Raw genomic sequence first — 21,830 nt, 5'->3', positions numbered from 1 at the left:
ATATAAAACAAAAGTACACAGTTCATTTCTGTATTTTTTACACACACCCTGAATAATTCTGGAGGGTTAAAACTACCTTAAATTAGGCTCCAGAATGCACTGGTCATAATGAATTCAGTCATTTGTTTGCTGTTGTGCAACACTTTGACAGTATCTCTGAGAAATGATTACAAAGTCCATACCATAAGACAGTGAGTTTATACTGAAAAGAAGGATGGCAAGAGCTTGTAGCCCTTTGTTTTGTTCACAGGAAGGAAAATATAAAGTTTATGTATAAACACTATTCATAATACTTATTGCTTCCTGAAAAGCCTTTCTGCGTCTGTGGTAATTCACCAAATGGGCTGTAATCTGAGAAAACAGTTTGCAGGAGTGATGCTGTCATGTGAAAGTTTTATATAACACATAGTATGAAGTAAAATCTAATACCAGTGGGATTTCCAGATTACTTTGAAAGTAGTTCAGTAGGATTTAGAAACCTGGAAGAGGAAAGATTTAATTTTCCCATTAATTTAGGAATTTTTTTTAACCTCTAGTTCACAAATATCCAGTGCAAACAGGCAATGTCAGGAGATCACTTCTATCTCATGTTCCACACGCTTTTGTTCCAATTCCTGTTTGCTGCCTAGGAGAGCTGTTATAATTGTTACAGTCCCATTGGGCGCTGTCAGCAGATAGCCTGGGTTTTGAAAGCTCTCCTGCTCTGATTGCTGCTTCTGGCTCTGGTGCAGTATCCCAGTAGAAGAGGATGGGAGGGAGGCTTTCCCTGCTGCTGCCCAGCTGTTTTCCAGTTAAATGCCCCCAGACTTATGAGCTGCCTGCTTTTATGGAAGAAAATTTTCTCTAAATCTGTGCAGAGAAATGACGTATTATAGTAACTGCTGCCTACTGTGGGTACTGAATAAATGGACTGTATTTTGCTTAAGATGGTAGGAAGTAAACATTCCCATTGTCATATACCTTGCTAAAGGGCATCTTATGTCCCAGTTACAAGCATCATTGGTTTGGGCCCGAGTGCTACATCAATAGCTTATTTGAAAAGGCATGCAGGAAACTTTATTTTCTTAAATGTCTTCTGTATTTGTATTTCTACCTTTTTTCCCTATGTTGGGCTAATAATTGTGAAAAATGCTGATTTCCTGTAAAAGATATAACTGAAGCTCTAGTTCTGGCTGTGCAGGCTGAAGAAATGACCACCTTCCAACCCCAGGTCTGCTGGTGGAATGCCTATGTGACCTTTCCCTAAACCATTATGTGTAAAATAAGTTGATCTAGGAAAGGTCTACTGCACAAACTGTTTCAAGCTAATTTATTTATTTAAGGCTGAAAGGTGCCCCCAAGATACTTCATTCTTTTTCATCCTTTAATGGGTAAAAATTATGTATTGTGCCTGTATGTCCTGTAAGAGAGAACAAGATACGTGGCAGTCATTTCTTCCATTACACTGTGTAATGTGCTGTTCTGCAATGTGTAAACTGTAGAACATAGCTCCCAACTGCAGATTTACTTCTCACAGTTGTCAGAGGTATTAGATCAAAGGTATTATTGACTTGTACAGTGTCTCCAAAAGCCCTTGATACCTATTGACTGATGCAATGTCTTAAAGTCTTACTACCAAAACTTGTCTCTTGGGCACACTCGTGTACTTTGATCAAACCTTGAAATACTCATGTGTAGCAGTGTGCATGTCTGTGAGCAGGAGCCTGGCAGGAAGACACAAATGAAAAAAACAGATTTTTGACATTCATTGGACATCTTTCAAAACTCCTAACTCTTCCGATTTTGCACAGAATCAGAATGAAACAGAGGGGGAAAAAAAGGAGTGGTCACAAGCGAGATGAGATAGCACATTCAAATCTGAACAAAATGGGCTTTAAATTCCAGAGCCATCGTACTGCTGGCTAATCAGGCACTGCCTAAGGCGGCAGTGGGGGAGAGAAATGCTGTTGTGTGCCTGTGTTGCCTTTTGAAAACCAGGGACTGGTATGTCCTGGTCCTGCTTACTTCTTTAAGTCTCTGCAGATGAGGTGTTTTTCTCACAGAGTGGCTGAGAGTATGTTTAATCCTTTCCAAGTAGCTGTGCTCAGCTTGACATGTCCTCTCCTAGCAAATAACCTGACATATGTCCATTGCATTGTAGCATCGTCCCTGCTACAAAAAGTCTGCTTGCCAACAGGCCCAGCCATCTAATTCTCCCAAGTGACTCAACCATTTTTCCTTCATTATTTTCACCAGTCAAAACTTCTTTTGAAATTATAATAATGTCATGTTTTTCTCAATGCTACTTTTATGTTGTTTCCACCAAGCAAATTCACAGAGCCTGTTTCCTAGATATTAGACTAATGGCTTCATGGAAATTAAGCAGGAAGCCCAGAGCTCTAAGTGGGCTGTTTCTTCATGTTGATTTGCTTGCCTGAATTTTCCAAAGTGCCGTGTTAGGCACAGGATGGCTAAAGGCAAAATGCCAAGCTCTAGCCTGGATGCTTTGAACTGCAAACAGACTAGTGATTCTGAGGGACAAATGGGACAGGCATGACTAGTATTCAGGGTGGTCTTGACTTGTTAAGCCACTGCTGGTGTAGCTGCAAATCCCTCGGGGCCTTTCCAGTCCTCATCAGTGCCTGCAGCAAAGGCCTATCTGAAGCTGAGCGGCTCTGGCCTGTTAAACACTGTTAAAAATGTTGGTATCTAAATGATTGTTAAGAAAACAAGTGGTATTGGACAGCACAGCTTCTAAGGATAAGTTCTATAATGTGTATGAATGAGAATTAAACTTTAAATGCAGACAATTAATAAATATGCTTCCAGTTGGGTGGAGGAGGGTAAACAACACTCAAAAATGTTCCCTTGTTTCCTTGTCTGTGAAGTGAACTTCTTTTCAGGGTAATTAGGCAGAAATACATTTTAGGAAAGGCTGAGTTTTAGACCCAGAATGTTGCCAGGCTTCAAAGGCTGGTTCAGTTGTAACTGGCAATGATAGGATCTCAAAGAGGGTTGGGATCAAAGCCTCAGAATTAAAATGCCTTCTACAACATCTTGTGTTGAGACAACGGACAGGTTCTCTTCCAAAACACTAGTGCATCCTCCACGGAGTTGCCTGCAAGTACTGTAAAAAACTTTCCATTATTGGCAACTTGGCACTTCTGTGCCTGGATTTCATGGGGTTTGAAAATGAAAAATAACCATTAGGACTCAGGTATCATTAGCAAAATGTGTAGTCCTAGGCACCTTTGGACATCTGAGCTTATTTAAGGCTGTGTACAATAGCTCCAGTTGGGAAAGAAGATGACAATACAAACTGTACTTTTTCATGTTAAAATTGCCAAGAAAAAATTTAAACTGAACTGTTTTTTAGGTGACTTTCTGTGATAGTATTGCCACTTTAATTTAGGCATAAGATATGACAACTTTAAGCTTTCTAATCTGTAAAGTTGTGACACTGTTTGCAAGGGCATGCAAATAGTCAAATGAATGCATTCCCTTCCAGTTCTTCCGTTCATACTTGCCCAACTGACCTTCTGAAGAGATCATATTTTGAACATTTTTCTGGGCACTTAACTCACTTTCTTATTTTGCTGCTGTGTTTCCAGGATGTCAAGTGTACGACTTTGGAGATTTGAATTTCACTCAAGTTCCCAATGATGAACTGTACAACAACCTGATTTTATATCCACGATCGGTGGGTTTAGCCAGCCAGGTGCTGGCTGATGCTGTGAGCAGAGCAGTAGCCGCTGGACACAGCTGCGTGACTATAGGAGGTGACCACAGGTGAGCTGAACTAGAAGCCAGCAGTGGTGCATGCTGCAGGCTGACACTTGGAGTATGAGAATTTAATTATAAAATAAGGGGATGGTGGGAACAACTTGGGGTTATTTCCTGCCAATACCATAGAGGAGCAGCATTTTGGTTTTGTTACTGGGGCTTTCAGGGTGGAACACAGCTACAAAATTCTGACCCTCTAGGACAGTACTGCTTAGTTCCTGGCTGTTCTGCAGACATACAAATGAGGTCTTCCTGTTAGGAAAGTTTGTGTGATCAGGTCCCTTCAGGAACTGTTGTGGCTTTTTTATTGCTGAATGTTTAATGATGTCTTGTGTCTCTTTTGCCCCTCAGTGAACTCTTAGGATGGGTTTGTAATACCTGCACATGGACCATTTTGTAATAGATCTTATAACATGTGAATCTGTCTCCTCTTTTTCGCTAACCTTTGGTCTGAGAATTGGTTGAAGAAGGCAGGGCATGTAAGAATGAACTGTGGGGCAGGTATCATGACTGTAATAAAAAATGGCAGAACTAGTGAGCACACTAGATTTTATAATTTATAAAGAAATCATTTGGAGCCAGAGCGGGTGAGGATTAGAGTATGGGAAGGAGAAATAGTGACTAAAGATTTTGCTCCTGTATTTCCAGCTTGGCACTTGGTTCTGTCAGTGGCCACGCGCGGCAGTGCCCACACCTTGGTGTGATCTGGGTGGATGCACACGCTGACATCAACACCCCTCTTACAACTCAGTCTGGAAGCCTCCATGGACAACCTCTCTCATTTCTCTTGAGAGAGCTTCAAGATAAAGTAAGTACCTGGCTTGTACAGTGAGCCTACACTGAAATCCTCAGAGCATTTCACTTCTTGTGGTGTGAGGTGCTTTATCTGCTGCAAACGCATACCTTTTTTATCCAAGTACAAGGAAAAATATGTGTTATTTGTGGATGTATATACACAAATGCATACACACATGTAAATATAGACATACAGACACACACACCTAGAAACAAGGATGAGAAAAAGCTTTTCATTGTTCTAGCACCCTCGTGGGTTGTACAGTAAGGAGTTCACACAAGCTGTACGTAGCAGCAGACCGCGGTGTAGCTGGTGCTGAGACACTGCAGCAATTCCACCAGCTGAGCAGCAGAAGGAACCTCCCCCCAGCGCAGCCTGTGAGAGCCCAGCTGAGCTCCCCTCCAGGGCTGGCGGTTCCTGCATACCGCGCGTGCTGCTGCTGCTGAGCTTGGCTCTTCCCTGTTTTGGCAGCCTTGGGGCCTGGCGGGGGCTGTTCCTGCATGATCTCTCCTCACTGGCTGCTCTGATTTTTGGCTCCGCTGGCAAATATTACAAATTGGAACAGGTGTACCTGCTTACAGGGTGCTTTTAAAGAGCTAGTTTTTGTCTTGGAAAGAAGTCAAACTATCAAAAAAAACTGTTTAGTGGGTGACATGGACTGTGCATGACCAGTTTTTGCTAATGTCAAGATGCTAAATAGGTTGTAGGTTGACTGAAGGCCTACAGATCCTTTTTGGCTTAGTTGTGGACTGTACCTCCCTGTGCAGGTACCTGTAGCACCTCCCGGAGACACTCCAGAGGGGCACCTGTGCACTGAACAGCAGGGGCCTTTGCAGTAGGAACTTGCATATAACAATTTGCTTCTGCTGAAGGTCAGGCTGGAGAGTGGCAGCAGGGTCAGCACCTGCAGGTTGAAAACCGATGCTGGAGCTGCAGATAAACCCGACTATTTCATTCTCGCACTTTGTGCTGCTTGTCACTGCTCTTAGATTTCTTTTTCTTCTCTGATATATACGAGGGCAATGTGTTGATGGAAGTATGTCCCTTCCGAGTGAGATCAAGCATGTTTAATGTCTTTATGGCTATTGAAGATACCATTGTGTTAATACCTGTTTGGCATAGCAAGATTGCTGTCATTTGGTAAAGCTTTTCTGCTTTTTCTCCTGAAGATTCTTTTAAATTAATTCCATCCACAAGTCAATAGAGTCATTTGGTGCTTTTACGTACTTTCCTCCTTCTAATAATTCTTGTATGGTCTCTACAAATATGCTAGAATTCCCAAAGTAATGCAAAATTAATGGGGTGTCTTGAAACACACCCAGGACATGAGGTTAATGTGAAAGGTTACTGTATTTCCAGTTTCTTGCCCATAAGTTAAAGGGGGTAATTTTTTTTTTTTTGTCTTTTTGGCACCTGCACCTAATTCTGCAGGAGAGAAAGGAAGAGCTACTAAAAGAATACTGTGACCTTTCTGGGGCCAGTGGGGGGACAGGCCTCTGGGCAGCAGCAGTAGGGAAGAAGGAGTAAGCTTAGGCTACGCTTGGAGGTGAGTTAGTCAGGTGCTGATTATGCTGATTAGGAGATCTTGTCACAAGGCCACCAAAATCCTAGCTGTCAGGAAGCCTATGCAGAAACATCTCGCACAAGCCCCTCACCCTGTATTTGCAGCTACACGCAGGCATGTACTCACTTAGAGGGTTTTCTTACCATACTGTATTCTTGTTTAGAGGGAAGAAAAACAACATCTGTCCTGCTGGTACAGGAAGGCTTCCCAAAGAGTATATATTTTTAAACAGCTGTTTAGTAGTAGTAGAGTCTGCCTTTGCCATCAGCTTGTCTGGCTACATAGCTAATTAACTGGAAGGAACTTCTATGGGTGAACAGACCTATTTGCTTTCTTCTCATCCAGTCAGCAGCTGTACTGATAACAGGACAGAAAATTGCCTGTCCTTCTCTCCTGACTGCTTTGCAAGGATTCGTTTTGAATCCTAAAACTGCTACCAGCAAGAAGGCTACTCTCGTCCTACGCTCTGCTAAGCGTAACTTCATTCTCAAAGCAACAGGTGAACTTGAGAGCATTTTGCTCTCCAGGAGGTTTCTATCTTGTCAAAGGGTACAGAGGAGATTTTTGTGGTGAGCCCTGTATCTCCTTCCTTGCTTTCACTCATGCTGTGAAGAGGTTTTTTGGGGTTTTTTTGAGCAACCCCTTCCTCCCCTGCCACATCTGTGTGTATGCTTCTGGGGGAGGACTCCCATAATTGCCCCAAACTGCCTCTCTGGGTCACAAGATTTGGTCACCAACTGAAGTCTGAGGAAGGTTAGTTAGCTCATGGCTCCCTGTCTAGATTGTTTTGTAGAACCATGCGATATAAAAAGAGAGCAAAATAGCCTGCATGATTACATTTTATCTTCCTGACTCATTGCCCTGCTAACTGATGGCTCTACTAACAGGTACTGCTCTTCCCACATCTCCAGGTTCCTTGTTCCTCATTCCCTATCAAGAGGCCATGAGACGTAGATAGTGGTATAATGTGTGTGTCTCCTGGTGGCACAATCTGTTTAGACTGTTCTTGATCCCATACTAGCCACACAGTTTAGCTGCTGTCACCTTCTGTGGGATTGCAGAGGAACTGTCAGGAGCACTGTCTCTCTGTTGGGTTAGCTTTTGAGACTCACCAAGTCCTAGCCCTTGGTCACTCTGTGACCCTACAAACAGCTGTCCTGGCACAGCAAAACCGGGGAAGCTGATGTGGCAGCAACTGCCAAGAACACCTCAGGTTAGATGTTCTTGCGCCTGTTTTCAGAATCCCTTATGTATCCTTATGTTGCTTGCCCAGGCCACTCACAGCTGCTCCTTGTTTGTCCAGTGAGCCTCACAGGAGCACTGTGTGGTACTCCTCCAGGCGAGGCAGCACTTTAACATTCTTAAAAAAACTTATTAAATTAATTTTGTGGTTTTAAGGGAAAATATTTATAAAATAATCCTTTGACCAACATTCCTCAAACTGAGCATTAGTGTCAGGCCTCCCGGAAGCATAAACGGCTGTTAGTTACTTAGCGTTAAAATGCCTGTGCCTTTTTCTGCTGCCTGTTTGGCTTTACTACAGCAGCTCCTTTTCTATTCCAACAAAGGAAAAACAGAGCCTACCAAAGAAGTTGAAGCATTCAGTTTTCTTTATTAAAGAGGAAGAGCTATAATTTAAAATGCCAGTATTAAATCTACTAAATCTCCGATACCAGAGAGTATCTGACAATATTATCAATACTATGCTCAGCTGGGTTTTGCAGATGCAGCTTCATTTCTGAGACCTGAATTATTTTTCCTAGTGGTCTCCCTTTATCCCTCTTCTGAATTCATGACTGCAGAAAAGTTTCAGGTCATTGCCCCAGAGTAACAAATACTTTTTTTCATATGTGCTTATTTAATCCCAAAGTAATTAAATATAGCTATGGGTGTTAGCCTTTAAAAACAAATCCAAATGTAACTACAATATAATCAGTAATTGAGAGGTGTAAGAGGGAAACAAAAGCTTCTTGCTGCTTGACAGCTGTGTTGGCTGTAGCCATTTTCAGAGCTGGGAGAGGAAGAAGAGAAATTTGAGTTAATTTAAAACACTCCTAAAATTAGCAGATATTACTAACTGAAGGATTTTTATAAATGCATCCCATGACTACTTAATTACCAAAGCTGAAAAATTATGATCTCATCTTTCATTTGCTGGCTTTGACCTGCTCTCTTCAGTTTTACACTGGGCTACATCACACGGGTTTTTAATGTGGAGGCCCCACTTCCTGTCATGCTTTTTTTTTTTTTAAATTTATTTTAATTCCCTCTTTATTCCCACTTTGAATTTGCCCATCTTTAATGTTGTTTTTGCAACACAGTTTGCCTAATTTTTTGGCGTTTCTCCTAAAAAGACACAGGTGCCCTGTTTTTCATTCTTGGTGTGCTGGGTGAGTTACACAGCGTTACCATGAAATGCACTGTGTAAGGGATCTATATCCAGGTATCCCATTTCTTATCATTCTCCCCTACATTCGCTGAAGCTGAACACCTCCTGCTTGTGGGTTTGGGTTTTTTATTCCTCCTCTTCAAACTGGAAAATGTAGGAGAGGTAAAAACTTCATCTGTTAACATTCAGCTTGGGTAAAATGGTACAACAAAGGTAAGGACTGATGAAATTAGGGAGCCAAACTCTCAAGTGATGAAGTTTCTCTGATTAGACGGAGAAAGGATGCGATAAATAAAGTTTTAAGGGAAGCATTAAATACAGTTTTGTTATATATATCATTAAACTAACCTAATACTGAGCCTTTGCTTGCAGGTACCACAACTTCCTGGCTTTTCCTGGCTAAAGCCCTGCCTCTCAGCCTCTGACATTGTGTACATTGGTTTGAGGGATGTGGATCCTGCTGAATAGTAAGTTGATTTAAAGGATTTTTATAATAGGCTGAAATCATGAGCTTCTTGCCACATCTGGCTGTTTACAAGGGTTGTTGTATTTAAGTTTAGGCCAGTAACGACTTTTTAAAAAAATATTTTAACAGCTATATTTTGAAGAACTATGACATCCAGTATTTTTCCATGAGGGACATTGATCGCCTTGGAATTCAGAAAGTTATGGAAAGAACATTTGAACAACTGATGGGCAGGTAACAAACTATTATCTGATTTAAAGTCCTCTTATCCTCCATTTGTTGAATATCTACTTACCTGAAAGTTACTTAAGTGAAGGTCACTTTTGATGTCAGGTGGCCTAACCCAACTGGGACAGCTGAACTGGAACCAGTGTTTGGCAAAAAGCTACAAGACAGGTTCTATAAATCACTACAGTTGTGGCTCTGTTTTATATAACTTTTTCTATTTCTTGAGGAATTCTGCATTTTGCTGCAGTTTGACAGGATGTTCAACGAACTCAGAGTCTAGAATAAACATTATACAGTCTGCCACTTCAATAGCTCATCTGAATGACAAGCAGTGTTCCATTTCTTAGGCTGTTATTGGTTGCCAGACTTAGAGTAGTAACTGGAACTAATGTTTCAGGTTTGAGATTATCCTTCATTTTTTCACCAGCAAAGCTTACATGGCAGAGTTTAGAGGTCAATAGTTGACTGCTGCCTGAAAAATACAGAATGCCCTGTACATCTTGATGAGCTGTCTATTAAATCCTCAAGCTTGGTGCTTCCTCCATCCTAGGTGCAAATCAAAGTTTCAGCCTTTCACCTTGGCTTTCTGTACAAAAGGAGAAAAGGCTGGATTAAATCATACACTTCTCTACATTTTTCCAACTGAGACAAATACCATTCAAGATACTTAGAAGTGAAGTACTTATCTTCAGCCAAATCATGTGAGTGGATACTCAGTAAAACCAGAAAGACAAACTTCTGTTTTCCCAAAACATACTGGGGAAAGTTCTGAGCTAAGGGATATTTCAGAGTCCAAAGGTATTAAAATCCTTTTGAAATGTATAGAAGACATGGTATAGGGGGAGACCTTTAGCATCACGGAGCACGATGCTACTTTGCTGATCAGCCTGGACAGTAAGAAATAGAAGTTTAAGGTTCTGAGACTGCTTTTCTTGTTTTACTCTCTCTCAGGAGACAGAGACCAATTCACCTGAGTTTTGACATTGATGCTTTTGATCCCTCGCTGGCTCCAGCAACTGGGACTCCTGTTCTGGGTGGACTAACCTACAGAGAAGGCATGTACATCACGGAGGAAATACACAACACAGGTAGGAGCCAACCAGCAGTATCGGACTAAGCAAGGACAGGACCAACTACCTACAGACCATTGGTTATGTTCTTCCTGTGTAACTAGATAAGATACCTGTAGTCAAAGCTAAAGGTGCCTACAGAGTCAATTCCCATTCAGTAAGGGGAAAAGAAGTCCTATGGTTGGGCAATATCCCTGCTGTTAGAAGCAGCTTAACCATCAACATCTTCAACTTGCCAAAATTAAATTAAATACATAATATATTAACAACTAATGCCAAAAATGACTTGGGCATCTTGTATAATACTGTCTGCTATTCCTAAACACATGAGGTGAGATGCAAAAATGGGCACTTGTAATAATAATTAAAAAAAAAAGCAAACAATTTTAAACAGTTTGAAGTTCCATTCTAGGATTCAGGGCTAACAAACCAAGCTCTTACCAAATATACTGCAGTGGACTCAGTATGTGAGGACTTTCTTCCTTATGCCATGGAGTTTTTATTTAATGTGTTTAAACAATAAGTTATTTGCAGTGAAAGAAGGAAAAAACCCAACCAGATAGAGTCAACAGTCATGAATACAATGGCAAAAAATTCTAGGTGAGACTATTCTACATCCCCTAATTTTTGGACTGGGAGAAAATAAGATTAAAAACCATTCCCCTCATAAGTGTGTATGGAACATCAAACTCAATTTCCTCATGCTAAAAGCATGAACGAGTGAGGTAGTGACAATGCAAGAAAGAACCAAATTAAAACCCCAAACTTGCATCTAAGACAGACAACCTCATCCCTCACTTGAGAGCCAGTTTTACCTGTCTAAGGAGTAAAGTAGGTCCACAAGCTCAATATCAGCCTTGATGCGATCAATGAAAGGCTGCAAAAGAAACCTTATTAGAGATTTTTGCCCTTTTTCACAGTAACAAAGCTGTAAATCATTTTCACAGGAATGCTTTCCGCTGTAGACATGGTTGAAGTCAATCCTCTGCTTGGAGCTTCTCAAGAGGAGGTGAATGCAACTGCTAGTCTCGCAGTCGACGTGATAGCGACGTGCTTTGGGCAGACAAGGGAAGGAGCACACACCGCTTTTGATGAACTCCCAACACCCAGTTCTCCAGATGAATCTGACAGTGAAGAGCAAGTGAGGATTTAAGAACCCAAAGTGTTGGGTACATTGGACATTATAGAGCTCTGCTGAGGCACTTGAGTGGATAGATTGTCAGTACTTGGCAAATACTGTTAAATTCTCAATTTTTAAATAAACTAGCTTTTCCACTGAGTGGTGGCTACTTTATTACATACCAAGATTTATTCATTTAGTTAAGTATATACAAATTGAGACAATAAAATATTTATTACCTTCTTCTTAACCTTACATTGAGACAATAAAATATTTATTACCTTCTTATTAACCTTACCAGTAGTTCAAGTCTGTCTCTGCATTTTCCTTTTACTCCCATTCTGTCTCTCTAGAGTCAGTACAGTTTCAGCTGAGCACGTTGTCTCATGAGACAGTTCAATCCTCTCAGACAGTCACAGGGAACAGACAGTCCGTCCCCGTCCTCAACAGTGGAAAAGCTCATCTTGGTCACGAAGATTCATCTGCTGTGAAAGAACTTGTAGTAGACCAGACCTCCCAGGATGGCTAGTTCCAGGATGATGATGATTGACAGCAACAACTTGTTAGTGGCTACTCTAGAGTTAAAAAATAATAAAAAAAAAAAAAATAAATCCAAGATAGCTTTCCCCCCCTTGATTATGAAAGCAGATTCTAGATAATTTGATCACCATTTTACCTTCACTAAGTATAATAAACATAGTCTCCATTACAGCTAGACCACAAAGTGCTATTATATAACTCTTAACAAGCAGAAAGGGATAAACTCAGTAGTTTTCTGCTTATGCTTTCCTGGAAATTCTCCTTAAATCTTCTCTTTGACAGTAGCGGTTCTGTTCCTCTTCCCTGACCCTGCTTGCTCTGTGCCTACTCATTCAGTTAAGCAAAGGGGAAAACATCAATTTAACTTCTGTGCTAAAACCCACATTCTGGTACTTTTACTAGGAACTATGGCTTTGAAGTAAGACTTCAATATCTACCAAGTAAGATAAAAATCTTAAAATAATAATGTAATTTTACTATTGAAAAGTATACAGTTACCATAACTTCCTTTAGGAAGTACCTACTGGAAATAGTTATACTGGTTTATAAGGATAATTAAACCTTATAGTTAAGAAGCTGCAAATACACTTAAGCAGCCGAGGCTTCAGTCATCAAAACAGTTCGTGGCCAGGCTCAGTTTCTCAAATGACAGTGTGACCACTCCAGGGCATTACCACGGGCTAAACAGATTTGTCTGTGTCATCAGCCCTCTAACTCACTTCATGCTGCAGGGATTTATGGCCCAGCTTTTTCCAACCTGAGTAACAAGAAGTTGCATCTAAAGTTACCATCAGCAATTTGCTGGTGTCCTCACCACCATTTATCATGCAGGATGGTTAAAGACCCTGCATTATACTACAGGAGCAGCACAAATTCAGTCCTGCTCAGCCACCTGTACTCTGTGAAGCACTTACCAGAGAGGAAAAAAAACTAATTATCATCTGCACATGGGCACACACTGTTTACACATTCCTTAAAACCTCCCTGCAGTTCCAGCTGACGCTCTATTCCTTGTTTTTTGCCTGAAACCAGCAGGCAAAAACGCTACCTGCCAAGTGCTGCCCAAGTCAGTCACACTACTCACCTCCTGGACATGGAACGGAGAATCTTGCGACTCTTGCTCAAGTTCTCACTTGTATTCACCAACTAAGAAGAAACAAAAGTTACCCGTCAGTTGAATGAGGCCACAGCAGCTCTGTACAGGTGCACAGGGAAGCAGCCAGTGTTGAAATGCTGCAATTATGGGAAGCAGTTCAGAGGAGGAAATAATAAAACTTTGATGTATACTTTCCCTTAGATACATACAAAGCTATGCAATTTAGAATCACTTTATGCCCCTTTAGTAAATCTACAAATACCAGAAACTTGGTATTAGCTCCTTTCATTAAGTTTCATTTCATTCTAGTTGTTGACAATAGAAGTGACAGTGACATGTTCTCCCCAGCGCGTATCTGGAACAGCGTTTGAAATGCTGTTCAATCCTAGCACCATGTTACACTGACAGGTCTAAGTGACCCAGTGGAAATGAGCTCTGAACTGTTAATAGATAATCCATTTCAGCTCTGTAATGCTCAGAAATGAGCTGTCAAGTATTTCTCAGTCAGCCATTAAGAAGCACGTAGTTAAATGAGGTCACAAACAACTAAAAAAGCCGACCAGGGGAGGTCTCCAGGTAAGATTTCACTATTCCACTTCCACACCTTGCAGGGAAGCACAAGATAAGCCAGGTCACTGACCACCACAGACACCACAAGTCCTTTTAGCTACTGCCGAGTCCATTCAAAGCACACCAGGCTGCCAATCTCTGCTGTGAAAGGCCAAGCAAGAAGAAAGTCTTCTAGTTGGAATGTGGGGTTAATAAAATTCAGCAATATAATTCAGCCTAAAAGGATCACAATAAAAGCCACAGCTTCATGAACAGTCTATGGACATACTGACATGCTTGAAGGGCTGTAATATTTTTTATTAAAAAAAGAACAGACAAAAACTAAAGCTACAAACCTTAAGATCACATTTACTTTCCCGCTCTCCAACTCAAATTTGGGAAAAGAGTAAATGAAATTCTGACTGAAATAAAAAAACTACCTAAAGGGAAAAGCTACAGGCTTTGTTGTTGCAATAAGTAGAGAAAACTCCCAAGAAAGGGGGTGTGCCTTTTGTTTTGGCTGAGGGTCCTTACTTGCCAAACTCAGCATCCCCCTGCAAGTCACTCACCTAAAAGCTTTACACTCACAATCCCTCATACACACAGAAAATGCCGTCAGTTTGTTACTCCAAAAATTGAATTATCCGTTTTGCATATGTATATAAAAAACCCCAGATGAACTACTTTTTAAAGCTTCCACAGTAAAAGCAGAGCTTCTTTCCTGACCTAAGGACGAGGGACAGGCATCTTGTCTGACACCACTTTCTCCCTCCTTAGCTAACCTACAAATATTAGAAGGTTAGTAATTACATTTAATGCCATTAGAAGAACTTGCTGGCTGCCTCCCAAATCTAAACCTTTACTAGTAATGGGCAACTCCTTATCATTTTTTAAAATCTGTAATTTTTCCAGTAATACTTTCTTTTTAGCAGGTTTATAGGTCTAATATCAGCAGACATTTGGCCATCATGCTTTGGGCCCTTCTACAGTAATTGTTTTCCTTTTTTAAGCACAGCACAGACATATGGCAGCCTGGACAGGACCTAGGGAGGTCTCCGAGAGAAGTCACTGGTGTGCAGTTCCCAGTGAGCAAACCCCAGGCTGCTTCGATACCAGCCCCACGGTTTCTCCACTCACTCTGCTCTTGGTGCGCTCCAGCTGCTCCCGCTGCTCCCCGAGCTCCTCGATGATGTCGGTGCCGATCTGATCCGTTTCAGCAGCAATTCGGTGCGAGCGCTCGATGCTCTGACTGGCTCGGTTCAGGCTGTCTGTTCCCTGGAGAAGCAGCACCCTCTGTGACTGCAGATGAGTCTGAAAAATAACGTATGCTTAACTATTAAGCACAAAACAGAGGTATTAGGCTTCTGACATATTAAAAAGTTAGGATGCAACTCCATAGGCCACCCGTTTGAATTAGCTGTACACGCTTTTTACGTTAACTGAGGTAGCCCAGTTAATTTTGAAAGAGTTCTTGTTCACACTGTAAGATTATGGCAAAAATCTGGTTAAACCTTGAAAAAGGACACAGAGCTGAACAGTTAAAACAGTTACAAAAAACTGTCTTTGCAACAATTTTCTTTTCCATCAAAGAACTTTTAAATGAAAGTAATATCTTTGCTTTCCAGGGGCTAACTTTTCCTTCCATTCCTATCTAAAGTCAGTCTTGTTTGTGACTTCACACTGGTTGCCAAGAGAGATCAATAAGAGTTTACACAGGAACAAACAGCACCAACAGATGGACTGCTAAGTAACAAAGATCCTCTTGTCATGCCAGTAGCCTCGGCTAGAGGATAAGAAACGTTTGCTGACCTTGGGGTAAAAAGGTAGCTCAGAATAAAGTATCTTCTCAGGCTTCAGACAGTCTAATCTACCTGCTCTCAGGTTTTAGAGGAACCAATCAAGAGGAATCAAATGCAAATATTTACCAAGCTACTGCAGAGTATACAGAATGAGATACTAAGGAAAGAGCCTCCCTCAAGCCTTGCTTATGAAGGCAGACAAACAAAAAGTTCACCTCCATGAACCTTCTGACAGCACTTTGAAGATAATAAGCAGATTGAGCCTCACTAGCTCAGATATACCTAAGCATATCTGGTAAACAAAGAATTTGGTGCATTTCTTGCACAGTAGCAGTACATCCATAGTGAACAAAGTGCTAGAGGGTGACTAATTAATATTTTCTTGAAATTATTTACTCCGAGGTTGCTAAAAAGAGAATTCTACCAAAGAATCTATACAGTGCATGACTGACAGGCTTTGCTAGTTTTGGAGACTAACACTAGCTGAGTTAACCTTTCTTCTCAGTCAGTACCATCACTTTTGTGTTTCCACCGCTGTAGCGGAATGATTAAATAAAGCATTTCAGTATGGACTATTGTGTAAGCTCCTAACTGCATGGCATTCGAGAGCTCCGTTTGGACTATACTCATATCTTTGTTTTAGAACAGAAGAGCTCTCCTTTGAGTTCCAGGTGTTCCTTCTCCTCCCTGAGATACTCATGCTATGTGCAGAGAGATAATGCAGGGAGTTGTACAAGCACAGAAGCTAAGCAGATTAAAGTAGAAACACTGTAAATAATACATCTGGAACACTTATGTTTAAACAATCACAGCAATGAGAAATAAAATCTGTATCTAGTTCTCACACTCTGTTCATTTTCTGTGGAGAAGATGCCGTATTTTGTATCGCCTTGACTTCCAGGGCCCAATCCCAAATCTGTGCTTCTCATCTCCCTCTGGAACATGGAGAGGTCTCTTCTGTACGCCCGGATTTTGCTCATCATTTGGTTGCGGAAAGGCAGAGGAGCATACTTCAGTTCTTCCTCCATTTCCCGCAGCTGGAATGAAAGAAAATGTGTTTATTTTTTAAAGCAACAAATCTATTCTTATCAGATGTTTTTATGTGAATGGGCGAGGGAGATGATTAACCCCAAACCCTACACCCCTCCTCTAGTATCAAGTACACCATTCTGCCTAGCGCTGCTCAGCCCCCATGGATTTCCAAACACACAATGCCTCAAGGAAAAAAAACAAAACTAATTGCCCAGCTTAAATGCATGATTTTTTCTGAAACATCACTCTGTATCTTCTAAATTTGCAGTTCTCACTTTCATATAGTTTAAGCATCTATAGGAAGGGTATCACCTTATCGTATCTATGCAACAGAGATCTATCGCACGGGCAGGCAAAGCCATTGAATTCTCACTCTGAACATCTGGGCCTGGCACGTGGAGTGAGGATTTGTAAACCCTGAGATTTTGGATGCATGAATTTTCACATCAACTTTTACTGGTCCGGCAGTATGAGCTCTCACACAACACGAGTTCTACGTCTCATACGTCACCTACACAGATCCATGTCCATAAACCCCAGTAAGTTAGAGGAATAAAGCATCATGTTCAACTGTGAGTCAAAAACATCCTCACAAACAGCACATTAATATTAAAATAAAGCTTGATCCATGTCTTGCTTAAAAGGACAAGTCACATGGTTGGTTTTTTTGTGTTGTTCCATGTCACCTGCTGCCCAGGAAGCCTATACAGCAACGGTTTCAAATATTCAAAGTTCCTGATATTTAACCATCAGACCATTATAGAAAGATCAGATGGGTTAATGACCAACATGAAAAAAGACGGGGTGGGGAGGAAAACAGCAGATTCTCTACATGCCCTCCCTACAATCTCTAGTAATTTTAATTACACCTCTCTCACTCACCTTTGTTCAACAAAGGGAAAGTGATACCCAAACCGAGGACTCAAGAAAAACCAACCAACCCCCCCCATATGTGAGAACATTTGTCTATATCTGTGTATGTATATAGATATATTCAACAGTCTTGACAAACACAGACACATCTATCAGAGCAATTAATGGAACATTTAAAAAAAATACAACATCCACCTGCCAGAAGATGATCCAAGAAAAACTAAGATTTGGAAGCACTATTCTTTCTAAGGTATCAGCGTTTCAGCTGGTGAGAAAGGCCAGAAGCCTAGACTCCTGTTTACCGTTTCATTTGCTTCACGCTGTTTTTCATCAAATTCTCGAACCAGTTTTTTCTTCTCCTCTGTGAAAGAAAAAGCAGTATGATGTCAGATAAAACCAACAGAATTCCAACTCAATCCATTATTAAGAAGGAAGCTGCCGCAGATGGCTGATTACAGAGATGCCAGGTCAGAATTTACCTTGAACAGGAACAGCCTGTTCTTAAGACAACTTTTCAGAAGGGGGTGGGGGGGAGAGAGCAGGAACCACCCTTCCAAATGCTCATTTTTCAAACCTGAAATATTTTTCTGACCTATTATCCTCCAATCTCCACTGACAAAACTGCATGTTGAAAAACATTTCACATGAAAGAATAACAAAGAGGACCTGTTGGTAAACAGCTCATAAATATTTCTTACTTTTTGCACACCTTTGGGAAGCCTACTGAAGGCTGAAACTGTAATTTGGATTTGAACAGAACATCAAGTCAATCTACATCTCCAAGTGAGCCCTGAAGTTCCTGGCAGATAGAGCACCACGCGTTTGCCTGGTCATAAAGTAAGGAGGTAAATGGGACAAGCATTCTGAAACACCTGGAGATTAAAGATGCCACCGTGACATAACCTCAGGTTCACAGATTAATGCCCAAATGCTTCCCTCTTCTGGAACGACAACAGAACTATACATTTTAATTGAATGAGACAGCCATTTGTTAAGATCCTTGTATTGAGACCTTTGGAGGCCAAAGAACGGGTTTCACTACTGTTACTCCATTTTTAAACAAAACTCTAAAACACGTATTTTGCATGTGTAAAAAACCTATCATACCTCTCTAATATCCATGATCAATGAAAGTATAATTCTGAAACTCCCCTTATCTCATTGGAGTAAAAAAATATGATTTATAAGCTTTTGCAAAAGCACTGAAGAGGACCACCAGAAGAGTCTTGTAGAATACAGCAAATGAAACCCAATTCTATCAGAAGCCTGATAAATATGCACTAGTCTCATTCATCTCTCTCAGAAGAGAATAATTTAGTCTTACATAAAATTTTGTGTAGCAAAATAACGCAGACAGACATCTTGGTAAAACTCTGATTTGACTAAACTTCAAGACAAAATTGAAGACAAAATTATGAAAACATTGTTGCAGTAAAAAAAAAAAAAAATCTTGATAATACCTTTTTGTAAATACGGTCCTCTACAAAAGACGCAGTTTTTAAACCACTGAACTCTCAATGGAGAATAGGGAAAAAATCTGAAGTGATCAAAAGATTTTTAAATAGCTCCTCTCATATACATGACATGCCTAAGCTGTAGGCTTTCCTTTTCAGTTCAAATTCGTATGAAGCCCCAGAATTTGAACTATAGAGAACTTAAAACACAATTAAAACCCGTCATTAACAAGAAGCTATGCTCTCAAGTAGCGCACAGAATTATTACAGATTACGCTACGTTATGATTGTTAATGTATTACACACTAGCTGGTGTCAGGAAAGGCAGTTTCACATCCCAGTTAACTCAGGAGGAAATGCTGACTTAAGAAGGTTCCTAAATACATTCTCCACAACTTCTTCCATGATTTGCCACTACATACATTTGCGCTGATGCCATTATTTGTGTAGCTGGGTTGCAAGTGAGGTAATGGACAAGAACTACAGGATAACAGCCTTCAGAAGCCAGCACTTTCTTTCATACGGGCCATTTCACTAATCTGATTTACATAGTGCCCTCTTAAAACAACTGCTCTCTCAATCTAATTAAAACCTGGTGCAGTACCAAAAAAAGCAGTATTTTACCTTCTCTGTGTCCCCCAAGCGGGTTAAGACGACACTGCACTTATGACCGAGCAGCCAAAGAAGTGCAGGTTAGTTTCTGAAAGTCAAGCAGCAAAGGCTTGAGACGTTTTTTGTCTATAATCCAGCAAGAAATCAGGCAATGTGGCTTGAAAGCTTTATAGTGGATCTGGCCAAACCGAAATGCCAGAACACACCGAGTGGTTTAATTCGTATCACTCCAGATGAAACTGCATCTTGAGGTGCACCGAGAGAACTTTCTCAATTCATTAAAGGAAAAAGTACCTAAGCCACAGTAACATTACCCACATACTCATCAACATTGAACTGATTTAGTTCCAATCAATCAGTCAGATTCAGTTGAAAAGTACAACTAACTGTACTTTTAAGTACAAGCAGCAGGCAAAGCACATTAGGAGCGTGGAACACTCTCAGACGGACAAATCTCACCAGATAGCCTCACCAGATAGGCAAATCCCTGACTTATCTTGAACTCCCTTAGAAATACTTTCCAAAAATATTATCAGGATTTTTCCAGCAAGAAATTTAAAGAACAGAACAGTCACACTAAAATTTCAAAGCATGTCTGAAAAATCAGTCACATTCTTTTACTCACAGCCAGGGTAGTAAGAGACAGATTTTGCATTTCAAGGTGACAAAGACAACCATCCTTCCCAAAAACCATCTTCCCAAAATTTTATGCAAACAACAGCCAGATTCAAAGGCTGTTCTCTAAGAAAAGGTAGTTCTTCCTTTATGCTTTTGATTCTCATTGACTGCTAGTGAAATTAAGTCAGCTTTGAAAGTTGTCATTTGCAGGTCTGAACGTCTTTCTAGTACCAAACTTTCTGGAAACTCTAATAATAAGGACTGTGAGCCTGAATTTAACTCATTATTAAATGGAAAGTCAGGTAGGAAATGCAACGTTAAGCTTTTCATAGCTTGGGTTCAGCTATTCTGAGCAAACCATTTCTTCTAGGGTTTGTGATTTTATACTTAAAACACATAAAATTGGTCAGTTCTGGGAGAATGGCATGACTGGACTATTGGAGAACGTGGCTTACAGCCCCTACTCATTTTTGTGGTACAAAACCCAAGCTGAGCTACAACGGTTCGTGGTAACCCTGTATCATGTTTCTCATACGAAGGAAATTTTTAATCAAAGAGATCTGGTGACATTGCTTGTCAGATCACTTCCCTTTCTGGTTCTCAGAATACTCTAAAGTATTCTCCTCACAAGAGAAGTGTCCTGTCAGTGGTTTACCCACTGATATGAGCACTGCTCCCTCCTAAAGAATTCCTGTAGAAATCAGATTTTGCTTCTAATATAACTTTGCGTAACTTGATACTTTTTTCCAGTCAGACTTCTAAAAGAGTCATTTAAAATGCAAGCCTTCTCCAGTAAGCCTACAAGTGGTTGTGGACAGGTAAGATGGTAAAAACCACTTCTAATTCTAGTGATGACATTTTAGACAAGACACCAACTATGATCAAAAAAAGAAAAAAACCCAAACACCTAAAGCACTGCAGTTTAGGCAGTTCAGCTACAAAAAGCATGAACTAACATCCAAACGACAACTCCTCCTCAGAGACAAGGCCGAAGCTGAAAGCCCAGCACAGCAGCGCTTGGAGATTTCAAATCAAAACCCACAGCCCGGCCTCGCTGCTGAAGCATTCGGGGCTTCGCATCACCGGGCCCGATGCTGAAGAGCAAAGCTCCCCGAGCACTGCAGTGACTGTGAGACAACACTCGGCGAAGACAGGCCTAGGGAAGCCACCCTCCTCCTCCTCCCAGCGGCGCAGGGAGCTCCCGCAATCGCCCTGGCAAACTCCTTCCCCCGCACAGCCCTTCTGAAAGGCGCTTTGCCCTCACGCCTGTAAACACGGGTTGATCTGTGGAGAAACGTCCCCAGCACGCGCCCTCAGCAGGCCCCGCGCCCCTCCGCAGGCCCCGGCCACCCGAGCGGCCGCCCGCGAGGGAGCCCCAGCCGGAGGGGCAGCTGCCCCGGGGCAGGGAGGTGGAAAAAACCCCGACCCCCCGCTCCCGGCCCGGTCCGCTGCCCCTGCACCGTCCCACCCTCACTACGCGCGCCCCGCCCCAAGCAACAAGGGCCCCCCGCCCCTCTCCTCACCGGCCGCGCTGCCCCGCAGGCGCTCGGGGACGCCCCGCAGGTCTCCGTGCAGTCCCCGGAAGATCTCGTGCAGCCGTTCCAGGTGCTCCGAGGAGCCGGAGCCGCGACCCGCCATGGCGGACAGCCTGCCCCTGCCGCGCCCGGCAACGGCCGCCGCCTCCCTCCGCAGCCACTTCCGCCATCAGCGGCGACGGGGGCCTCCCCCCGCGCGGACGGGCGCCCCAAACGCCGCCCGACCGCAAAACCGCCCGGCGGCGGCGCCCGCGCCGGCGAGCCCGCCGCGCCCGGCTCTCCGCGGGAGCGGATGGCCCCACGCGTGGCGACAGGGACCGTGGCCGG

At 42.0% G+C, this 21,830-nt stretch overlaps 2 protein-coding genes across 4 annotated transcripts; one reads left to right on the top strand and one right to left on the bottom strand.

Moving 5' to 3' along the window:
* The first annotated feature begins 3,453 nt into the window (after positions 1 to 3,453).
* ARG2 (arginase 2) lies at positions 3,454 to 11,650 on the top strand. The gene is given in 7 exon segments (XM_014941915.1): positions 3,454 to 3,554; positions 3,556 to 3,768; positions 4,411 to 4,570; positions 8,884 to 8,978; positions 9,107 to 9,211; positions 10,157 to 10,293; positions 11,223 to 11,650. Coding segments are annotated over 7 exon segments (1,017 nt in total). The 3' UTR covers positions 11,429 to 11,650.
* VTI1B (vesicle transport through interaction with t-SNAREs 1B) lies at positions 11,259 to 21,684 on the bottom strand. 3 transcript variants are annotated; one of them, XM_014941917.1, is made up of 7 exons: positions 21,492 to 21,684; positions 17,587 to 17,645; positions 16,225 to 16,416; positions 14,718 to 14,891; positions 13,020 to 13,081; positions 11,694 to 11,970; positions 11,259 to 11,399 (listed from the first exon to the last, which is right to left on the bottom strand). In XM_014941917.1, the coding sequence occupies exons 1-6, from the start codon at positions 21,604 to 21,606 to the stop codon at positions 11,874 to 11,876; spliced, it is 699 nt and encodes a 232-aa protein (XP_014797403.1). In that variant the 5' UTR covers positions 21,607 to 21,684; the 3' UTR covers positions 11,259 to 11,399; positions 11,694 to 11,873. The 3 variants fall into 3 exon arrangements, with proteins under 3 accessions (XP_014797403.1, XP_014797402.1, XP_014797404.1); XM_014941916.1 differs by lacking the exon at positions 11,259 to 11,399 and adding an exon at positions 11,544 to 11,634 and having other exon boundaries at positions 11,677 to 11,970; XM_014941918.1 differs by lacking the exon at positions 11,259 to 11,399 and adding an exon at positions 11,563 to 11,634 and having other exon boundaries at positions 11,677 to 11,965.
* Between the last annotated feature and the right edge of the window lie 146 nt (positions 21,685 to 21,830).

The sequence above is a fragment of the Calidris pugnax genome, unplaced genomic scaffold (assembly GCF_001431845.1).
Source record: "Calidris pugnax isolate Ruff unplaced genomic scaffold, ASM143184v1 scaffold56, whole genome shotgun sequence".
NCBI classification, from domain to species: Eukaryota; Metazoa; Chordata; class Aves; order Charadriiformes; family Scolopacidae; genus Calidris; species Calidris pugnax.
This window is presented reverse-complemented; position numbering and strand designations above follow the sequence as displayed.

Bases quoted from the DNA above. Each gene is read 5' to 3' on its own strand.
- VTI1B (XM_014941917.1), bottom strand. From the start codon at position 21,606: ATGGCGGGTCGCGGCTCCGGCTCCTCGGAGCACCTGGAACGGCTGCAC. The intron at 17,646-21,491 runs GTGAGGAGAGGG...TTTCTTTCACAG, and splicing joins CCTGCGGGGCAGCGCGGCCG to AGGAGAAGAAAAAACTGGTT. The intron at 11,971-13,019 runs GTGAGTAGTGTG...TTTTAACTCTAG, and splicing joins CTCCGTTCCATGTCCAGGAG to AGTAGCCACTAACAAGTTGT.